Source organism: Furipterus horrens, unplaced genomic scaffold (genome assembly GCF_987537825.1).
Source record: "Furipterus horrens unplaced genomic scaffold, mFurHor1.1.pri manual_scaffold_5, whole genome shotgun sequence".
Lineage (NCBI taxonomy): Eukaryota > Metazoa > Chordata > Mammalia > Chiroptera > Furipteridae > Furipterus > Furipterus horrens.
In genome coordinates this window covers 164,325,773-164,343,393 of record NW_028327175.1, presented here as the reverse complement: position 1 = coordinate 164,343,393, position 17,621 = coordinate 164,325,773, and the positions used below count along the sequence as shown (strand labels likewise).

The 17,621-nt window shown below is 35.2% G+C and overlaps 1 protein-coding gene across 1 annotated transcript in view; it reads right to left on the bottom strand.

Moving 5' to 3' along the window:
• The window catches only part of ADK (adenosine kinase), a 648,653-nt gene that overhangs the window by 114,083 nt on the left and 516,949 nt on the right, over positions 1–17,621 (bottom strand). The window contains exon 8 of the mRNA XM_090278245.1: positions 5,501–5,536. Coding sequence (XP_090134371.1) covers positions 5,501–5,536 — 36 coding nt within the window. The remainder of the gene's footprint in view (positions 1–5,500; positions 5,537–17,621) is intronic.

Below are 17,621 nucleotides of genomic sequence, written 5' to 3'. Positions count from 1 at the left end.
TTCTCTCTCAGTGGTGTAAGATGATAGAGTTACTATTGGTCAGAGAACAACTACAATGTTGGAATTCTATGGGTAGAGTCAGGGCTGTGGGGAAAGTTGGAAAAGGGAAAAGAATTGTTTTGTTTCCTCTATCGTAGACATATAAAACAAGGAATTAAAATTTGTTTCTTGGAGTAAAAATAAATGAATGATCCAGTAGAAAAGGTATGAATTTTCTTTCACATAATCTATTGTACAGAGAATGAAAATATCAAACAAAGAATATTTGTATTTAGGTTTTGGAGGTATTTTCTGCACTTTATTTAAATCAATTTTCAAAACAGCTTTTAAAAAGGCTTCATAATAAAACATGCTTTTAAGTACCTTATTTCTATGTAGGTTCTAAAATACAAACCTTGAATCAGTTTAGCTATAGATAAGGTAAATTTAAAAACACACTGCAGTCTACACTGATTTTCCATAATAATAAAAAGCCTCATGAAACATTTTACCTCAAGAATTGTCATTTTAAATTCTTAGCAGGTCTGTCATTTAAATGGGGTACTATGCAATTTGCTATCATATATACATATACGGGGATATATATATATATATATATATATATATGGGGAGAGATATATATGGGGAGAGATATATACGGGGAGATTACATATATATATGTGTGTGTGTGTATATATATGTATATATATATATCCTCTCTTCTGCTTTGTGCTCTCCCCAGCTTCAGTTTTTATCTCATTCTCTAGTGCCCTCCTAAGCTGCCTCTTTTTACTGAAAATTGCCCAACTCATTTTAAAGAGTAAAGATTTTTATTTTAAAAAGAAAGATTACCTAAAATTTGAAGAGAAACTAACCAGAGTATCATAAACAATGCCACTGAGGATACTTCCTGATGAATAAACACTGGTTATTTTTAGAAGTGTTTGGATTGGTCTGTTAGCAGACAAATCACCAGTGGCAATACGCAGTGGTTTTGGAAACTGATTGGGATTTATAACAGAAAATGAGTGTAGGACAGCAAAGCTGATGGGAAGAAAAAAATAGTCACCTTTCCTTTCTTTTTAATCTTTTCAGTTCTCTCCTCTCATTCATGCCCCAAATTTAGAGGTAAAGTTAAAGCTGGCAGTGATAAAATGTAGACTTTGTCTAGTTTGTCACACTACATTTGAGAGCATGGACATGTTTCCATAGACATTAAATTGTTAAGATAAAGTGATTTATTTCTGTTTGATTATTAAAAAATACCAAGTTTCAAACTTACATTTTCATATTATTGTGTAATAAACTAAAAAAAAACTTAAATGGCATTTTAAAATTATTATATTTTTCTAGTAACATCCCTTATAATTTACTGAAAATACTTATTTGGGGTTACTGTATTTATGGCTCTTATATATTCTACAAGGCTTATAATATTTTAGAGAACCCATGAAGGGACACATGAAGACACTGTGTGCTTTATTTAATCTAACATCACTGTCAACATCATCAACAGAGCGGTTTTACGGTGTCAGGAGGTAATAAGGTATACTATTATAAACATCATCACTTGGTTTACATGCTGAAATCAGTTATGTCAGATTTACGGTAAAAAATATTTCTAGAATCAAAAACTAAAAACTAATGGCAAGGTTAATATGGTGCTGGGTAGTAAAAAAAAATAGAAGTAGTAGTTTGTTGCTAGGACTGAATTTTCGGAGCATGTAGCTCAAGGAGTAAATTAAAGTATGAATTAGTCAGCATTTTTTTAAAAGTATATTTTATTGATTATGTTGTTACAGTAGTCTCAAATTTTTCCCTTTGCTCCTCTCCGCCCAGTACCCCATCTCTCCCACCTCAAGCGATCCCACCCCCCTTAGTTGATGTCCATGGGTCATGCATAAAAGTTCTTTGGCTTCACCCTTCCCGTATTATTCTTAACACCCCCCTGTCTATTTTGTACCAACTGATTATGCTTCTTAATCCCTGCACCATTTCCCTATCTCTCCCCCTTCCCCCTCCCAGCTGATAACCCTCCAAATGATCCCCATATCTATGATTCTATTCCTATTCTAGTTTGCTTAGTTGGATTCTGTTTCTATTTTTTTACATTCAGTTGCTGATAGTTGTGAGTTTGTTGTCATTTTAATGCTCATAATTTTGATCCACTTTTTCTTAAGTAAGTCCCTTTGACATTTCATATAATAATGGCTTGGTGATGATGAACTCTTTTAGCTTTACCTTGTCTGGGAAGCAATTTCTCTGCCCTTCCATTCTAAATGATAGCTTTGCTAGATAGAGTAATCTTGGCTATAGGTCCTTGCTTTTCATCACATTGAATACTTCTTGCCAGTCCCTTCTTGCCTGCGAAGTTTCTTTTGAGAAATCAGTTGATACGCTTATAGGCACCTCTTTGTAGGTAACTCTCTGCTTTTCTCTTGCTGCTTTTAAGATTCTCTCTTTATCCTGAACCTTTGGCATTTTAATTAGGATATTTCTTGGTGTGGTCCTCTGGGTCTAGCTATCTCAGACTCTCTGTGCTTCCTGGACCTGTATGTCTATTTCCTTTGCAAATTTGGGAAGTTTTCCTTCATTATTTTTTCACATAAGCTTTCAATTTCTTGCTCTTCCTCCGCTCCCTCTGGCACACCCATAATTCGGATGTTGGCAAGTTCAAAGTTGTCCCAGAGGTTCCGAGGCCTCTCCTCATTTTTTTCAATTCTCGTTTCCTCACTCTGTACTGGCTGACTGCTTTTTTCTTCTTTATGTTCCTAATCATTGATTTGAACACCGGTTTCCTTCCCTTCACCATTGGTTTCGTGTGGATTTTCCTTTGTTTCATTTAGTACAGCCTTCACTTCTTCACTTAAGCATTTCCCATACTTTAGCATATCTGTCAAGCCTGTGATCATCTTCATCACCAGTGTTTTGAACTTTACGTCTGTTAGGTTGGCTATCGTCTCGTCTGTTAAGTTGGCTATCTCCTCATTGCTTAGTTCTCCCATTGGAACTTTGATCTGTTCCCTCTTTTGGGCCATACTTCCCTGTCTCCTCGTCTTGACAGGCTCCTTTGATATTGTACAGGGTGACCTGTTTCACCACACTGTGGTGATGTATGTGGGGGAGGGGTCCAAGAGGAAACAATGCCGTCTGCCCAGCACTCACCCCTTTTCCAGGCACCTCTCCTACTTCTGCACCAGACTGGCGCCCCTCTAGCTGCTGCCCTGGCCGTCGTTTCCAGAGTGGGACGGTCTGATGTTCTAGGACTGTGGGGGCCCTTTAATCAAGCAGGGTCTACTGAGAGACTGGCAGTTTCTTTCTCCACCCCAACCCCCACTGATCTGCACAGTCAGAAGCAATGAGTCTTTCTTTTCCCCGGCACTGGACCTGTGAGCTGTGTGGTCTGGTCTGGTGCTGGGAGCACTCCCCAGGTGTCCCTCCCTACTTTTTAAAATGTGTGACTGCGCTTTCTGCTGGCCTGCTGCTGTTGCTGCTGCTGCTGCCACCACACTGCGTCCTCTCTGCCCTGGCTCCGCCCCTCCTACCGGTCTGGTTGAGTATTTCTTCTTTATATCTTTGTTTGTTGGACTTCCATGCAGCTCGATTTTCTGGGACTTGTTGTTGTCTCTAGTTTTGAGGTAGTTGTAGTCCTTCTTAGGTGTCGAGAGAGATGCAGTGTGTCTGTTCAGGCCTCCATCTTGGTCAGAAGTCCCCTAGTCAGCCTCAATAAACTATTTTTAAAAGATTATTACCCAAGTACTAAAGGATCATGATCATTTGTTATGTAAATGTTATATTTCTAAGTATCTATAAAACTGCTTGTGTTCTGGAACCCAAATATATATATTTTTATGATAGCACAAAAAATAAGATACAAATTTATGTTCCATAAGCTTTCATTGGTGGAGAATTTTGATGTAACAAGAGAGGATATCAATTGTTAATATTAAAATTTAACAGCGAAACTTTAAAACATGACTGAAAACATTTACTTATATTCTCATGATCTTAAATTGAATATTCCCTTGATTACATTTAGTCTTTTATATAAATTGCCAATTTGGAAAAGTACAAATTGATACTTAAATTAGATAAATAAATACTTGGAAATCTTTATTCCTTCTACAGGTAACCTAACCCCTACATTTTTGAGAATACATATAGTAAAACAAACAAATAAAAGAACAATTCCCAATAAATTATTATAGTTCCCAACGATCAGGCATCATAAGGCAAACTTTCCTACTCATAGTTTTTTTCATAGGCGCTTGAGAATAGAATACTTCTACCACATGTTCACTGTCTTTCTCCGAAAAAGGAAGCACTATCGTTGTCAAGTCCTATGATATAGACAACACGCACATGTATTACTTTGTGGCTCAATAATGAATCTGCCTTTCATACATTTAAATAATAGTTCCATCATAAATTTACACATCTTTCTCCAAAGAGTTCAAAGTGAGCTTACTAATATACCCAATGAATGCTCACAGCTTCTTTAGATGGTAGAAAATACTAAGTATGCAAATCTAGAGAGTTTCTATATTCCAGCTCTAGTCAGATTAAATTTTTAAAAATTACTGTTGTGCAACATTCCAAATTGTGACACAGAACACAACATTCTACATAGTTCTGGCTCAATAAATATGATAATCACAAAACTCATAAGTTCAGTTAATTCTGTCAATTAACCTGGCTTCGGTGTATTCTAACTATCAATTGGAAGATGGATATTTTATAGATAAAAAGATGGTCTTGTCTGTTATCTTAATTTTGCCAACAAAAACCACATGGAATTTTGAATGTTGACAGAATAACATTTATATCAGTGTAATAAATCAGGACCTGAAAATTAGTCTTATTGATATTTAGTTTCAGAAAATTTACGTGTTTTAATGTTATCCAAAAAAATAATAATAATAAGAAATTAGGGGAAAAGGGGACAACTGTAATTGAAAAACCAAAAAAAAAAAAAAAAAAAAAATAATAAGATTCAAACAGGAAGTTTATATGAGCAGGATTTAAATTAATCAGTTACAAACAACTGTTAAGTACAACCTTTTGGAAATTAATTTGCATAATGATAATCTACATGGGGTAGGGTTGAAATTATTTAAACGACATTATATTTCACTATTTAGTCTTGCTCCACCAGTGCTTTAGCAGTGAATCCTTATGAAATGCAATGCAGCTAATGAGGTAGCTTTTAAACTGAACAAACTGACAGGCCCCATATCTGCAGAGGCAGCTTGAAACTGTGCCCAACCTCTTGGCTTCCCAAGAGGCTTTTCAAAATTCAATAAATAACATCTGTAGGCGATGTTGGGTGCAGACCTAGCAGAGTGCGTCATAACACTGTGCTGCCAGAACAAAGAAACCATGACGACTGCCAAGTTTCCATGGCAACTGCTGAGAGGCTCTGAGAGTATAATAGCACATCAATCACTGTCCAAAAGAACTTCATTATCAGCTAGAAAAAACCTTTAGGATCTGTTTAGTGTGCAATTGTGGGTTAACTCACCTCAAAGCCTTGCTCTCTAGCAAAAGTGGCAGCTTCCTGAAATAAAAAAAAAAAGAACAGTTAATTATAAAGTGCGAGGTAATGAAGAAATAATCCATTTTGAAACTCATTCACAGTCTTCTTTTTACACAATTATCTCAATATACCCACAGAGTTCAATTTTTATTCTTACACCAAAAAAAAAAATTCTTTTTTCCTTGGCATAAAAAAAGGGCAGCATGATGTCAACACACTTCACAAGTTGGAATAAAGAAGATGTAGTGCATGTTTTTACTGTAGCTGTCACAGTGAGTTCAGGTGTTTTGACCCCAACAAAGAAAGACAATTATTTGAAACATAAGGAACATGCTGGTGGTTATGTTTTTAATTAAAACAATACCTTTCGGAAAGCTCTTCTGTAGAGAAGAATGTCTGCTAGTAAATGTATAGATTCACAAAAATCACCATTTTGCAATCCCTAATGAAATTTACTGAGGCAAGGATCATCAATGGATGCTAAATTCATTAGGTGATAGGATGATGGGGAACAGGGTATTTCATGGAATTAAAATACCAGATATTATGTGATCATGGGGAGCAAACTATAGATTTAAAATGGAAAAATCAAACTGTCATAACCTTAAAACAACGATGGATTATATCACTTATTATCATTAATAGTAGTATCACCAATTATTTTGTGCCTTCTGTTATGATGCAGTATAAAGCACACAGCATTACCTATAGTTTTCTGATCAAAAATTTTAAATATGAATTAATCAAAACTTTAATTATATAACTTGCAGTCTACAGGAAATATAGAAAATAGAAGAACAAGGTCAGTGAGTGATACAATGAGAAAGCAAATAGACAAATCCATAAGGTATGACATTTTACAGGACAAATGGTCTCTTTAGTAAGTCAATTTTGTGATAAAGTGGTTAAGGGAAAAATGACCAAGAGCAATATACAGGCCTTAACTGGATTCTGTTTTCAACAAACCAGCTATAACAGACATTTTGGGGATGACTGGAGAAATATGAATATGAAGCAAGAATTAGGTAACATTAAAATTTATCAATTTAATTTAAAGAATGTCCTTAACTTATAGCAGTTAATTCTGAAGGATAAAATAATATGATACATGCAGTTTACTTTAGAATTCTTTAAAAATAATTAAAGTAAAGCAAAAATGGAAAAATATTAATTATTAAATCTAGACATATTCAGTATTTCTACCTCTTAGACTGAAAATTAATAACAAAGAGTCCAAACAAACCCCTATTTTTCCTTGATATAAGGGCAATAAAAGTTGCCCATTAAAAATATATACTGAAAATACACAGTGTTTTTCTAGAATTAAATATGTTAAGGGAAAAATCTGATGAACACTGTTATATATCCTAATGCTCTTATAACAGACTATAAAAAGACACACATCTGTATGGTTTCCTTTCCTGTCCTCAAATTTTTGCTTTGTGCATATATTTTAATTTTAGGACTGATACAGAGAATGGAGTAAATATTACTTTTCAACTCCACTTTCCTCTGAAAATGAAAAACAACAACAACAACAAAAAACCCTGCAGACAACTGTCAAGAGCCTCTACATCTTAACTTACATTCCTCCAAATTTATCTTTGCCAAGAGATATTAATAGAAGGGTGGGATCTGCGCCCAGGCAGCGAGCAGATCCAACTCACTGAAACGACTGCTGCACCGAACCATGTACGGCAGAGAGCACAGCCAACGTCTCCAGCACGCGTTTGGGTACTGCCTACATGGTAAGAAAAACACTGGGGAAAAAAGGATGCATGCTTATAGCCCAATGCACTAATAAAACAGAAAGAACCATTTTGAGGGTTTAAAAAGGTTGAAATTGATGATTACAGCTGAACATTGAAGCTGATAGAAAGCGATAAGCTGAAAGCACAACTCCTTAGGCTGTTCATGAGAGAAGAATACGCTGACCAAGTTAGCCTTAGAAATGTAGATTTTTTTAAAAAACTGAATTATGAGTTTGACAAACAGTGCAAGCAAGGTTAGTATCTTTGAAAATTTACTTACAACAGAATTTTGTATACAACATAGTCAATAATATTTGCTGACCTAGATAACAAGGAAAAGGATAAGGTTCAAAAAAATATCAATATAGTATTTTTCCAAGTTGTCCATTCCAAGGATTATATGAAAAAGATAACTGAGAAGCTCTGCTACAACTACTTATTTATATGGAACTTTCAGAGGCATAAAAGAAGCCCAGAGGCCTATAAGACAAAGTTAATATGAAGAATTTGTATGATTAAAATTGCACTAAGACACAAAAACTCAAAATTCACATATAGTAGTTAAATTGCTCTTTTAATGTCCAGTTTTGCTCATACAAATCTGAAAAGCAATTAACTGTGCTCTGTTATAGTAAAATAGAACTGATTAATTGCATAGCACATATATAAATGTCAGATAACTATTCTTTAAGGAAACCAGGCACCAGGACACTTTCCTGTCTGCAAACGATTCCAAGTGCCAATATATTTCTGACTGAAGAGGGACACGCTGAAGAAAAGTCAACTCAATTTTCCATGCTAGCATCCCCCTTGCACAGGTTTGCAGAGCTGTGCCCCATCACTGAAAAGCTAAGCACTTGTTCTAAGGCTTAAAAAGATCTTATCTCCTGACTTCCTCCCACCTTTCTTTGATCTTGGACTGGTGCCCCCAGTCACTCCATTAGAGAAGGCAGATGGCTCACATCACTGCAGACTTTCCCACCACAGCTAACCTCTGATCTGAAGGTGTTTGCAGATACATTGATGGAACAACATTTATTTTTTCCCTCTCAGCAAAACAAATAAAACAATATAGGGGAACAGTTTGACCCAGTAAGAACTTTAAACAGAATTTCAGTCCTCAGACTCACTGCATAGAGGGACAGAAAGAACAGGCATTAGGTCAGAAAGTAGGGAACAAACAAAAAAGGGGCATAGATGATGGGCATAATAGTAAGGCACGTTCCAAATCTCAGGAGTAATTCCAACCGAACTGATCACACTAAATTGAAAAGGACTTTGTAGTGTGCCTTTGCAGTAAAAGTGAGAAAAGAAAACAAGCAAGTCCCCATCTGCGCTGCCCCAGGGTGCCACGTACTGAGTTTCACAAATCTAATGAAGCAGTCAGGTTAAAATCCAACCGCAGAGTGGATGTGACATGTAGAGAACAGCTAAGGTTAGAATAGAGAAGCAGGGCGGTTCCTAATGCAGGTGATTATCCATGTGATAATCATTATATTTACAGGCTTTCCATTTTAGATCTGACACCAAAAATCACAAAGGAGGAGGGATTAAGAAAATAAACAACCGACACAGAGGCTTTCCTGCTCCCTTGAGAGTGTAGCACTTTCATTCATGCATGACAAGCAACAAAAGCAAAATCTAACAGGCCAGGAAAGAGTATTTCTGAGAAGGCTGCATTTCACATTAACACTTCTTTCCATTTTGATAAGTTTCACTATTATTCAGTTTCTCAGACAGGTCACATTTTCAGAATCAGTTCCCATTGTTGTCTATGCTATAATATAGTATCATTTTTGGTTTACAATGAATGATACTCACATAATATGTCATTTACAACAACAAAGTCATTTTTCTTTCCTGGAATTGTGTGTTGTGAATAAAATGACATATAATTAAAGTCTTAGACTTTCATCTATACCACGCTATTTAGGATTTGCAGTAGGCTTGCTGCTGCACTGACCAGGGTAAAAGGGTGCCAGTGAAACAACAACCAAATACATATTTTTGAGTAGAGGTTTAAAAAAAAAAAAAAGCTAAAATTCATTCACGGTTAATGAAAACTATGCAATACTTATATTAAGAGCTATTTAAAGGATTAGCAAGCCACTATTAAGTAGCACAATCCTCAGATTATGCAGGAAAGACAGGAGAAACTCAAGTGCTTGCTGGAGTATATCTATAAAAGAACTATTTCCTGTATAGAAGTCCTCCCTTATCCATGGTTTACCTTTCTGCAGTTTCAGTTATGTGTGGTCTGAAAATATTAAGTGGAAAATTCCAGAATTAAGCAATTCATAAGTTTTAAATTGAGTGTCATTCTGAGTAGCATGATGAAATCTTGCACTGTCCTGCTCCGTCCCGTCCAGACGTGAATCATCCCGTTGTCCAGCTTATCCACAGTGTACACTCTACCTGCCCATTAGTAACTTGGTGGCCATCTTGATCATCAGATCAACTGCCTCATTATCACAGTGCTTGTATTCAAGATACCCTTATTTTACTTAATAATGCCACATTCATATAAACTTTATTATAGTTATATTATTATAATTGTTCTATTTTATTATTAGTTATTGTAATTTCTGCTACTGTGGCTAATGTATAAATTAAATTTATCATAGGTATGCATATACAGGAAAAATAGTGTGTATATATATAAATACAGTTTCTATATAGTATACATATATAAAGATAGTATATATGTACATAAAAATATATATATATGGGTTTGGTACTATCAATGGTTTCAGGCATTGACTGGGAATATTGGAACATATTCTCCTCAGATAAGGGCAAAATGCTGTATTCAAATGAAAATTGTTTTCTCTGCATTTTGTCTGATTATACTCCAGTTTTAATTTATAAAGAATTATTTATAATCAATATTGAACTATAGCCATACCCTTCATATTCTTATTTAATTCTAATTATTAGTTACTAGTTATACAGAAATACAATTGATTCCTATATATTGACCTTGCATCCTGGATGGCCAAATTCACTTATTAATTGTAGGAGCTATTATTTTTCTTCAGTAAAGAAAGATAGTTTTTTAAGTTCATATTAACCATACAACAAAGTTATTTTGAGAAGTTAACAAATGCCTTTAAAAAAATTCACTTTTCTTTTCTCCAGGGTGATCTGAAGAATATAACTAATTACTTTCATTACCAAAGTTCGTAATGTTTGTCCTCCCACCTCCTGCTCTGCACTTCAAGGCACTGAACCCAGTCAGAACTATTACCTGCTTGCTTATGTTACCATTCTACTTGTTAATCTCAGACATCGGGGGTCTTGAGAGTAGGCTAAAACTTCATGGACTGGAACAAGAAGAGAGAAAGGTCTAAGCTATGACCAAAGAAAGGCAACTTCTGCAGAAAGCAACCCGTTCATCCAAAATACGTAAACTATTTCTCCAATGCAAAAGGAAGCAGAACATTCACTGGAAGTTCCCATGGCCCTGACTCAAGTCATGTGAGTCCAGAGTTTTGGGAAAAGTGAATGGATAATGGAGCCACCAAAACAGTGCTGCTGTTTTACTTTGTTCATCTCTTCATCCAACAAGTTTTTAACCCCCTAACTACAGAGTTAGGCTAACATGCTATTATCTTAGAGATGTATCTCTACTATTGCTGTTTCATACCTTATAAAGGTAATTAGACTTTGACTGAATATTTGAAACAGTAACGTACTGTAAATCCTAAATGGTGTGGTATAGATGAGAGTAAGACAGAATGTTACCTATCTCTCTCCATATGAATCTATGTATAAAAATCTCCATATATAACGTAAATTCATATATCTGTATATACAATGAGATGTATAATGCTCTTTTTGAATGGCTTTAAGTGAAAGATAGTATTGGTCAGAAGGCAGTTATAGGCAAATGGGAAGAGTATAGGGCTTAGAATCAGATGACCTACAATAAAGATCACAGCTTTATAGCTCACCTGTTAGGTAATCTTGAGCATGTAACTCAGGATATCAGCTTATATCAATGAAACTGAGGCCAACAGTACCTATTATACTTCATTGGATTGTTGCTAAGAATAAATGAAATATTTAATGTGAAACTGGAAAATCATTTTGCCTACTGAATGCGAGATCTTGGTAAGATCTCTGGATAGTTTAAGCAAATGAGTAGCATTCAAAATATATTTAATGATTTGCCTAGAGTAGGTAGCCTCCAAATTGGCTCTCAATGATCCCTGACTACTAGTATTCGAACTCTTGTACAACTCCTTTTCCTTGAGTGTGGGCTGGACCTAGTGACTTGCTTGTAAAAAATATATGGCAGAAGTGATGGAATGTCTTGTTCAACCATCTTCTTGTTCACATGCCCTCTCTCAGCTCTCTCTAGGAGAAATAAGCTGCCATGTTGTGAGTACCCCTATGGAGAGGCCCATGGCTAACAATCAATAAATATGTGAGGCTTGCCAATAGCCATGTGAGTGGGTTTGGAAGTGAATTCTCCCCCAGCAGCGATATGACTACAGCCCTGGCTGACATCTTGATTACAGCCTTATGAGACTCTGAGTTAGAGGCACCAAGCTAAGTGGTGCCTGGATTCACTACCCATACTTTATACTCATATATGAGGAACCTAATAACATGGCCAAATTCAGACATTTTCTCATTCAGATGTTTCTTAAGAAAAATCCTCACAAATCAGATCAAAGCAAGCATGGTCAGCAGATCAAAATATTTAAAAAAAATTTAGATACATACTATTTACATGGTTTTTATAACTGATTATGGTTAACTATTTACTTAACACATATAAACTGGGCGATACCTTTTTAATGAAATTCACTTGTTGGCATCAAGTTTAGTTTCAATTTAGAATGTCTTTTGTTATAGCAAAGCAATGGTTACCCTTTCTGAGATTAGAGTGAGATATTTAAGTAGTGCTAAAATCCCTGAATAAGAAACATATTATTGAGTCAAAGTCTAATACCATAGTAAGGTCTGTAATAGCTGAAGCCATGATATACCTCTAAGTCATGCTGGTATTTAATTATAAAGAACTACCTGCTGTTTATTTACTTTCATACGATATATCATGAAAGACATGTTGTTTAAACCTCTAAATTGTTCCTTATGCTATCCATCAGACAATGAATTACCTTCTCTTTATATTAATCTACAAAATCATTTATATACTGTCTCATGACTTCATAGTTTTATACTATTTTTAATATCATACTATTACTGAGGAGAAAAAGTTTTAACTTGTAAATAAAGTAAATGAAGACTAGAGAAAACTGTTAAGTAAAATAAGAACCTGGGAGCCCCTTTTAAAAATAAATTTCATTCATGAAAGTATCTATACTGGCTTTTCCAAGGAATAAAACATAAAACTTTTTGGAGAGTTTCAACCTGTGCTGTGACATTTATTACCATGTGCTTCCTGTCTGCAGAATGCTGAATGGAAATATTATTTAACATTTATTGAGTGCCAAAAAAATGTGTGGGGCAATGTATAAACTATAAAGACATTCATGGCCCCTATCCAACAGGTTTACAATAAAAATTAGATAGACAGTATATAAATTATACCTCAATAAACATGAATGAAAAAAACATTAGGCAGCCAAAACACAAGCCAAAAAATTAGGTTTAGTTTAGAATGTACTTAACCCTTTCATAAAATGATTTAGTAGCTGACATGTCTATTCTAGCAATAAGAGTTGTTCGTTTCTACCTTAAACCGTATTTAATGGTGGTAACGAAAGGGAAACAAAGTTAGGAAAAGTGCTTCATCAAAATTTGATTGACTAGCTATGTGTTCTAACTTCTAGCACAACCCAAAATTTTTCAATTACTAAAGAAAGAAAAGAGAGACAACCGTGTAAGAACATTTTTAGGGTAGCAGGCCTCTTATTGGGTATTTTATACCCATTTTTAATGAGATAACATGTGCTTGGCACAAATGAGACACTCAACAAATGTCAATTATTTCTTTTATTTCATTCGATTTTATTGATCATAAAACCCCCCAAAATAAGCACTTTTCTCATTTCACAGATGGAAATCTAAAGATTCAGAGACATTAAAGTATGTCTAAGACCAAAAACAGGTAAATGTTTTAGCTAACAATTGGAACTGAGGTTTTCTGAATGGTCTATGCTGGTCAGCTACTGATGAACTCTTCCAGCCTCTCTATGTCTGAAAAAGTCTTTATTTCATTTTCAGTTTTGAAAGATATGTGTTCTGGGTATAGAATCCTAGGTTGACAGTTTTTTCTTTCACTGCTCCAAGGTCTGTCTACCTTGTGTTGTTTCAGATGATAAGACTGTCGTCATTCTTATCTTTGCTCCTCTGTATATAATGTGTCTTAAAACAAACTGGCTGCTTTAAAGACTTTTTCCTTTATCACTGACTTTATGCCATTTCATGATGTTCCTTGGTATAGTTAGTTTTTTCCTTGTTTCTTTTGCTTGTGGTTCACTGAGCATCATGGATTTGTGGGTTTATAGATTTTACCAAATTTGAAACATTTTCAGCCTTTATTAATTTTAAATGTTTTTGTTTTCCCTCCCCTTCCCCAAAACTCTAAATATGTATATCAGGCTACTTGAAGTTGTCCCGTTTACTTTTTTCCCCCTTCAAATGTAATTTTGAATAGCTTGTACTGTTATGTTGCCAAGATCCCTAATTACCATTTTTTCTTCCTCAGTGTCTAATCTCATCCAGCATATTTTTAATTTTTAGAAGATGGATTCTTTTTTGTATTTTCCATGTCTCTCTTAACAGGTTTATGCTCCTTTTTATCTTATTTAAATACAGAATATATTTAGAAATGTTAATCTTTGTCAACTAATTCTAACATCTGTGTCATTTTTAAATACATTTCTATTGACTGTTTTTCCTCATATGGATTGTATTTACTGCTTCCTTGCATGCCTGATAATTTTTGACTGGATGCCAGACATTATAAACCTTATGCTTTTGGGTATCGGATTTTTTGTACTTCTTTTTTGCATTTTTTACATTTTTGATGTTTATTCTGAAATTCAGTTAATTACCTGGAAATAGTTTGATCTTTTTTTTAAAGCTTTTTCAAACCTTTAATCTAGAGCTAAATTGGTGTCCCATTTATTAGAGGTTTCTCCACTCTGGCTACTGGGGATATAAACTATTATCAGTTTGTGTGAGTTTGGGGGATGTTCTGCCTGTTTTTTTTCCTGTGGTTTTAACTTTGGCCTTCAATAGTTTCCTCACATATATGTGCTGATCAGTATTCAGCTGAAGAGCCCAGCGAACACCCTGCAGCTATCTAGTGTGCGTGCTGTCTTGTGTACCTGTTCTTCTCTGGTGCTCTCTCTTGCAAATTCTAGCAACCTTGGCCTGCTTCAATTCTTAACTATGTTTCAATTCAGTTTGACCACGGGGTTTAATATTTCCTCTTCCTGCACTACAGACTGAAAACTCTGTTTAAGCAGAATGCTATGGCAAATGTAGGGATTCCTTCATCTGTTTTCCTTCTCTCAAGGATCACTGTCCTGTGATGCCTGTTGCCTAATGCCTGAAAACTGTTTTATAAATCTGATGCCTCTTACTTGATTACTTCTAGCAGAAGTTCAGTGTGAATTTGTTTTAAAATATAGATCCAAATGTATCTTGGCACATTCAACAAATCTCTATTGGTTAAGAAAGGTTATCTATCAGGCCAAAGGCAAGAAAGATTGACAATTTATCTCATATACCGCTTCTTACTTCTTATTGTACAAAAGATATGCTTCCTTTATTTATAGCTGCTGCATTAAATCATAAACATTCTACTTTACCAGTAATCTATATTTGAAAACCCCTGAAGAATAACTCTACTCGGTTCTAAACTTTTTTACTTTCTATATCCTATATTGTTATATTCCTGCTTTTTGTCTTATTGACTAGAAAGCTCCAGACAGCTAATAAAATCTTTCCATTTTTTTTCCTGGTCCTTTCACCAACAGAGAGCTGTACTACATGTGATCAATACATTATGCCTGGGGTCAGCAGCCTGCAGGACAAATTCAACTCACTGCCTGGTTTTAGAAATAAAGTTTTATCGGAAAACAGCAATGCTCATTCATTTTCATGTTGTCTATGTTGCTTTCATGCTATCAGAGCAAAGTTGAATAGTTCAACAGAGATCATACTATTTGACTTTTAAGAAAAACTTTAAAACTAATAGAATAATGGCAACTTCTGTATTATGCTATTAGTAAGATATTTATATGTTTCAAAACTGACTGTTCTCTTCTGCATGAAGTCACCAATGAAGAATGGAAGGCCCTGTGGAGAGCAGGCTCCATCTAACCTGCTAATCATAAGGAAAACGTACAAGGTCTACCTAGAAAAAAGTTCAGCCATTGTTAATATAAGGAGAACAGTTTGCACGGCATCGATGTAACCTGGCAGCCAAGGAGAATGGACTGGAATGCGCATGCATGAAAAATGAGTATGTCACTGTACTAGTCAGTGGGGGCAGTAGATGTCATTGAGTGAGCATGTGTACTGTGTGGCATTGCATTCAAAATGACTGAGCTAGTAGAGCAACAAATCTCATCAAATTTTGCATTAAGCTTGAATATTCCTCCATGGAAAATATTTAAATGATTCAGAAGGCTGCAGCTCTGGCCAACTGGTGATTGGCAGCTTCATCACAACAATGTGCCTGTTCTTGCATCATGTCTCACACAGGTTTTTTTTTTTTTTTGTGTGTGTGTGTGTGTGAAACATCCAATCACTAGGTGACTCAGCCCTTCTACAGCCCAGACTTGGTGGCCTGCAACTTCTGGCTTTTCCCCAAACTAAAATCACCTTTGAAAGGGAAGAGATTTCAAACTGTCCATGACATTCAGGAAAAAACAACAGGGCAGCTGATGGCAATTGGGAGGACTGTGTGAGGTCCCAAGGTGCCTGCTTTGAAGGGGACTGAGGCGTCATTGTCCTATGTACAATGTTTCTTGTATTTTATATCTTCTTTAATAAATGTCTCTGTTTTTCATACTACATGGCTGGATATCTTCTGGACAGACCTCTTATACCATTTGATGGGTTTTATTTCTTTCATTTTCCAGGGTGGGGGAACCCATAAAAATCAAATAATTTCTATTAATAAAACTACAGTAAAAGGCAAGATAAATAACCAATTCTCATGAGTTTAGATACATATTTATGTGGGACAATGAGAACAGCAGCATTACTGATCAGGCAAACATTGAAGACAAAAAGAGGAAGGGTAGACATCAGATAGGGGAGAGATCAGCATCCTTAAGCGCCGTTTTAATAATTCCTTTCTCAATTGAAGGGTGTAACAATATCCTTTATGCTTTCCATATTCTGTGCATAGTGCTTCCTAAGCTGTCAGAGTATGCTAATCACTGACACTGTAAAGCCCACCCTCCAGAGCCACTCTAATGGTCCTGATTTATTCCAGTCTGGAAGTTTTACAAAATCAACTCTTAAAAAATAAGGCAAAAACAAAATGAAAACAGTATGTAAAATACAGAAATGGACAAACATAGAGTACAGTTGTTGCTTTTAAAAAGCTTTAGTGTGAAGGAAGTGGCAAGGGTAATAAAGTGTGAGATATTGTAGAGTAATACGGATGCTAAAAGGAGCACCAGTTTAGCTGTTTTGACTCTAACTTCAGAACCTTTCACAAAAGCTCCCCTATTCTTCAAGTCTCTGGTTCTTCTGAGGGAGAAGAGGGAACAGAATTGGAAATGCCAGTAACATTTACAGTCCAAAATATTACTGGATAACATTAGAAAAGGAACTTAAAGGTCTACACAGTGAGTTATTAATATAACAAAATATAGTAAAAGCAGAAGCATCTAGTCTCCTATCTCTAGTGAAAAAGAAAAAAAAGGTAACTTCTAGGTCAGAGTTTTATGTATGTGTATATAACACATTCCACCCAAAGATTACCAATAACCAGTATTATTTTCTTTCTTCTTGCCAGCTGACTCACAATAATTACGTACAGAGAGTACTGTAATGCTGCTGTCTTTGAAACAAGTCCAACATAGACAAACTTAAAATTTTCATATTGTCCAGTGCGATGAAAATACTAAGAACACCTATGGAAGTCACAATCAACACAGGTGTCTTAAGAAAAACAAAAAACAACAATGAAACTACAAAGAAGTCAAAAAATATATCTAATGATCATGAAAACGAAATCAACCAGATATGCAAATCAGACTTAAAAAAAATCACAGAAAAATGACAGAAAACACCCAACACAGCACGTAGCAGGTACTCAATACATGTTAAATTGAAAGCATGATTCACCTACCCTTGCTGTATGAAAAAAAAAAAAGTTTGAAAAGATACTGAATACTTCTAAAAAGCTTATA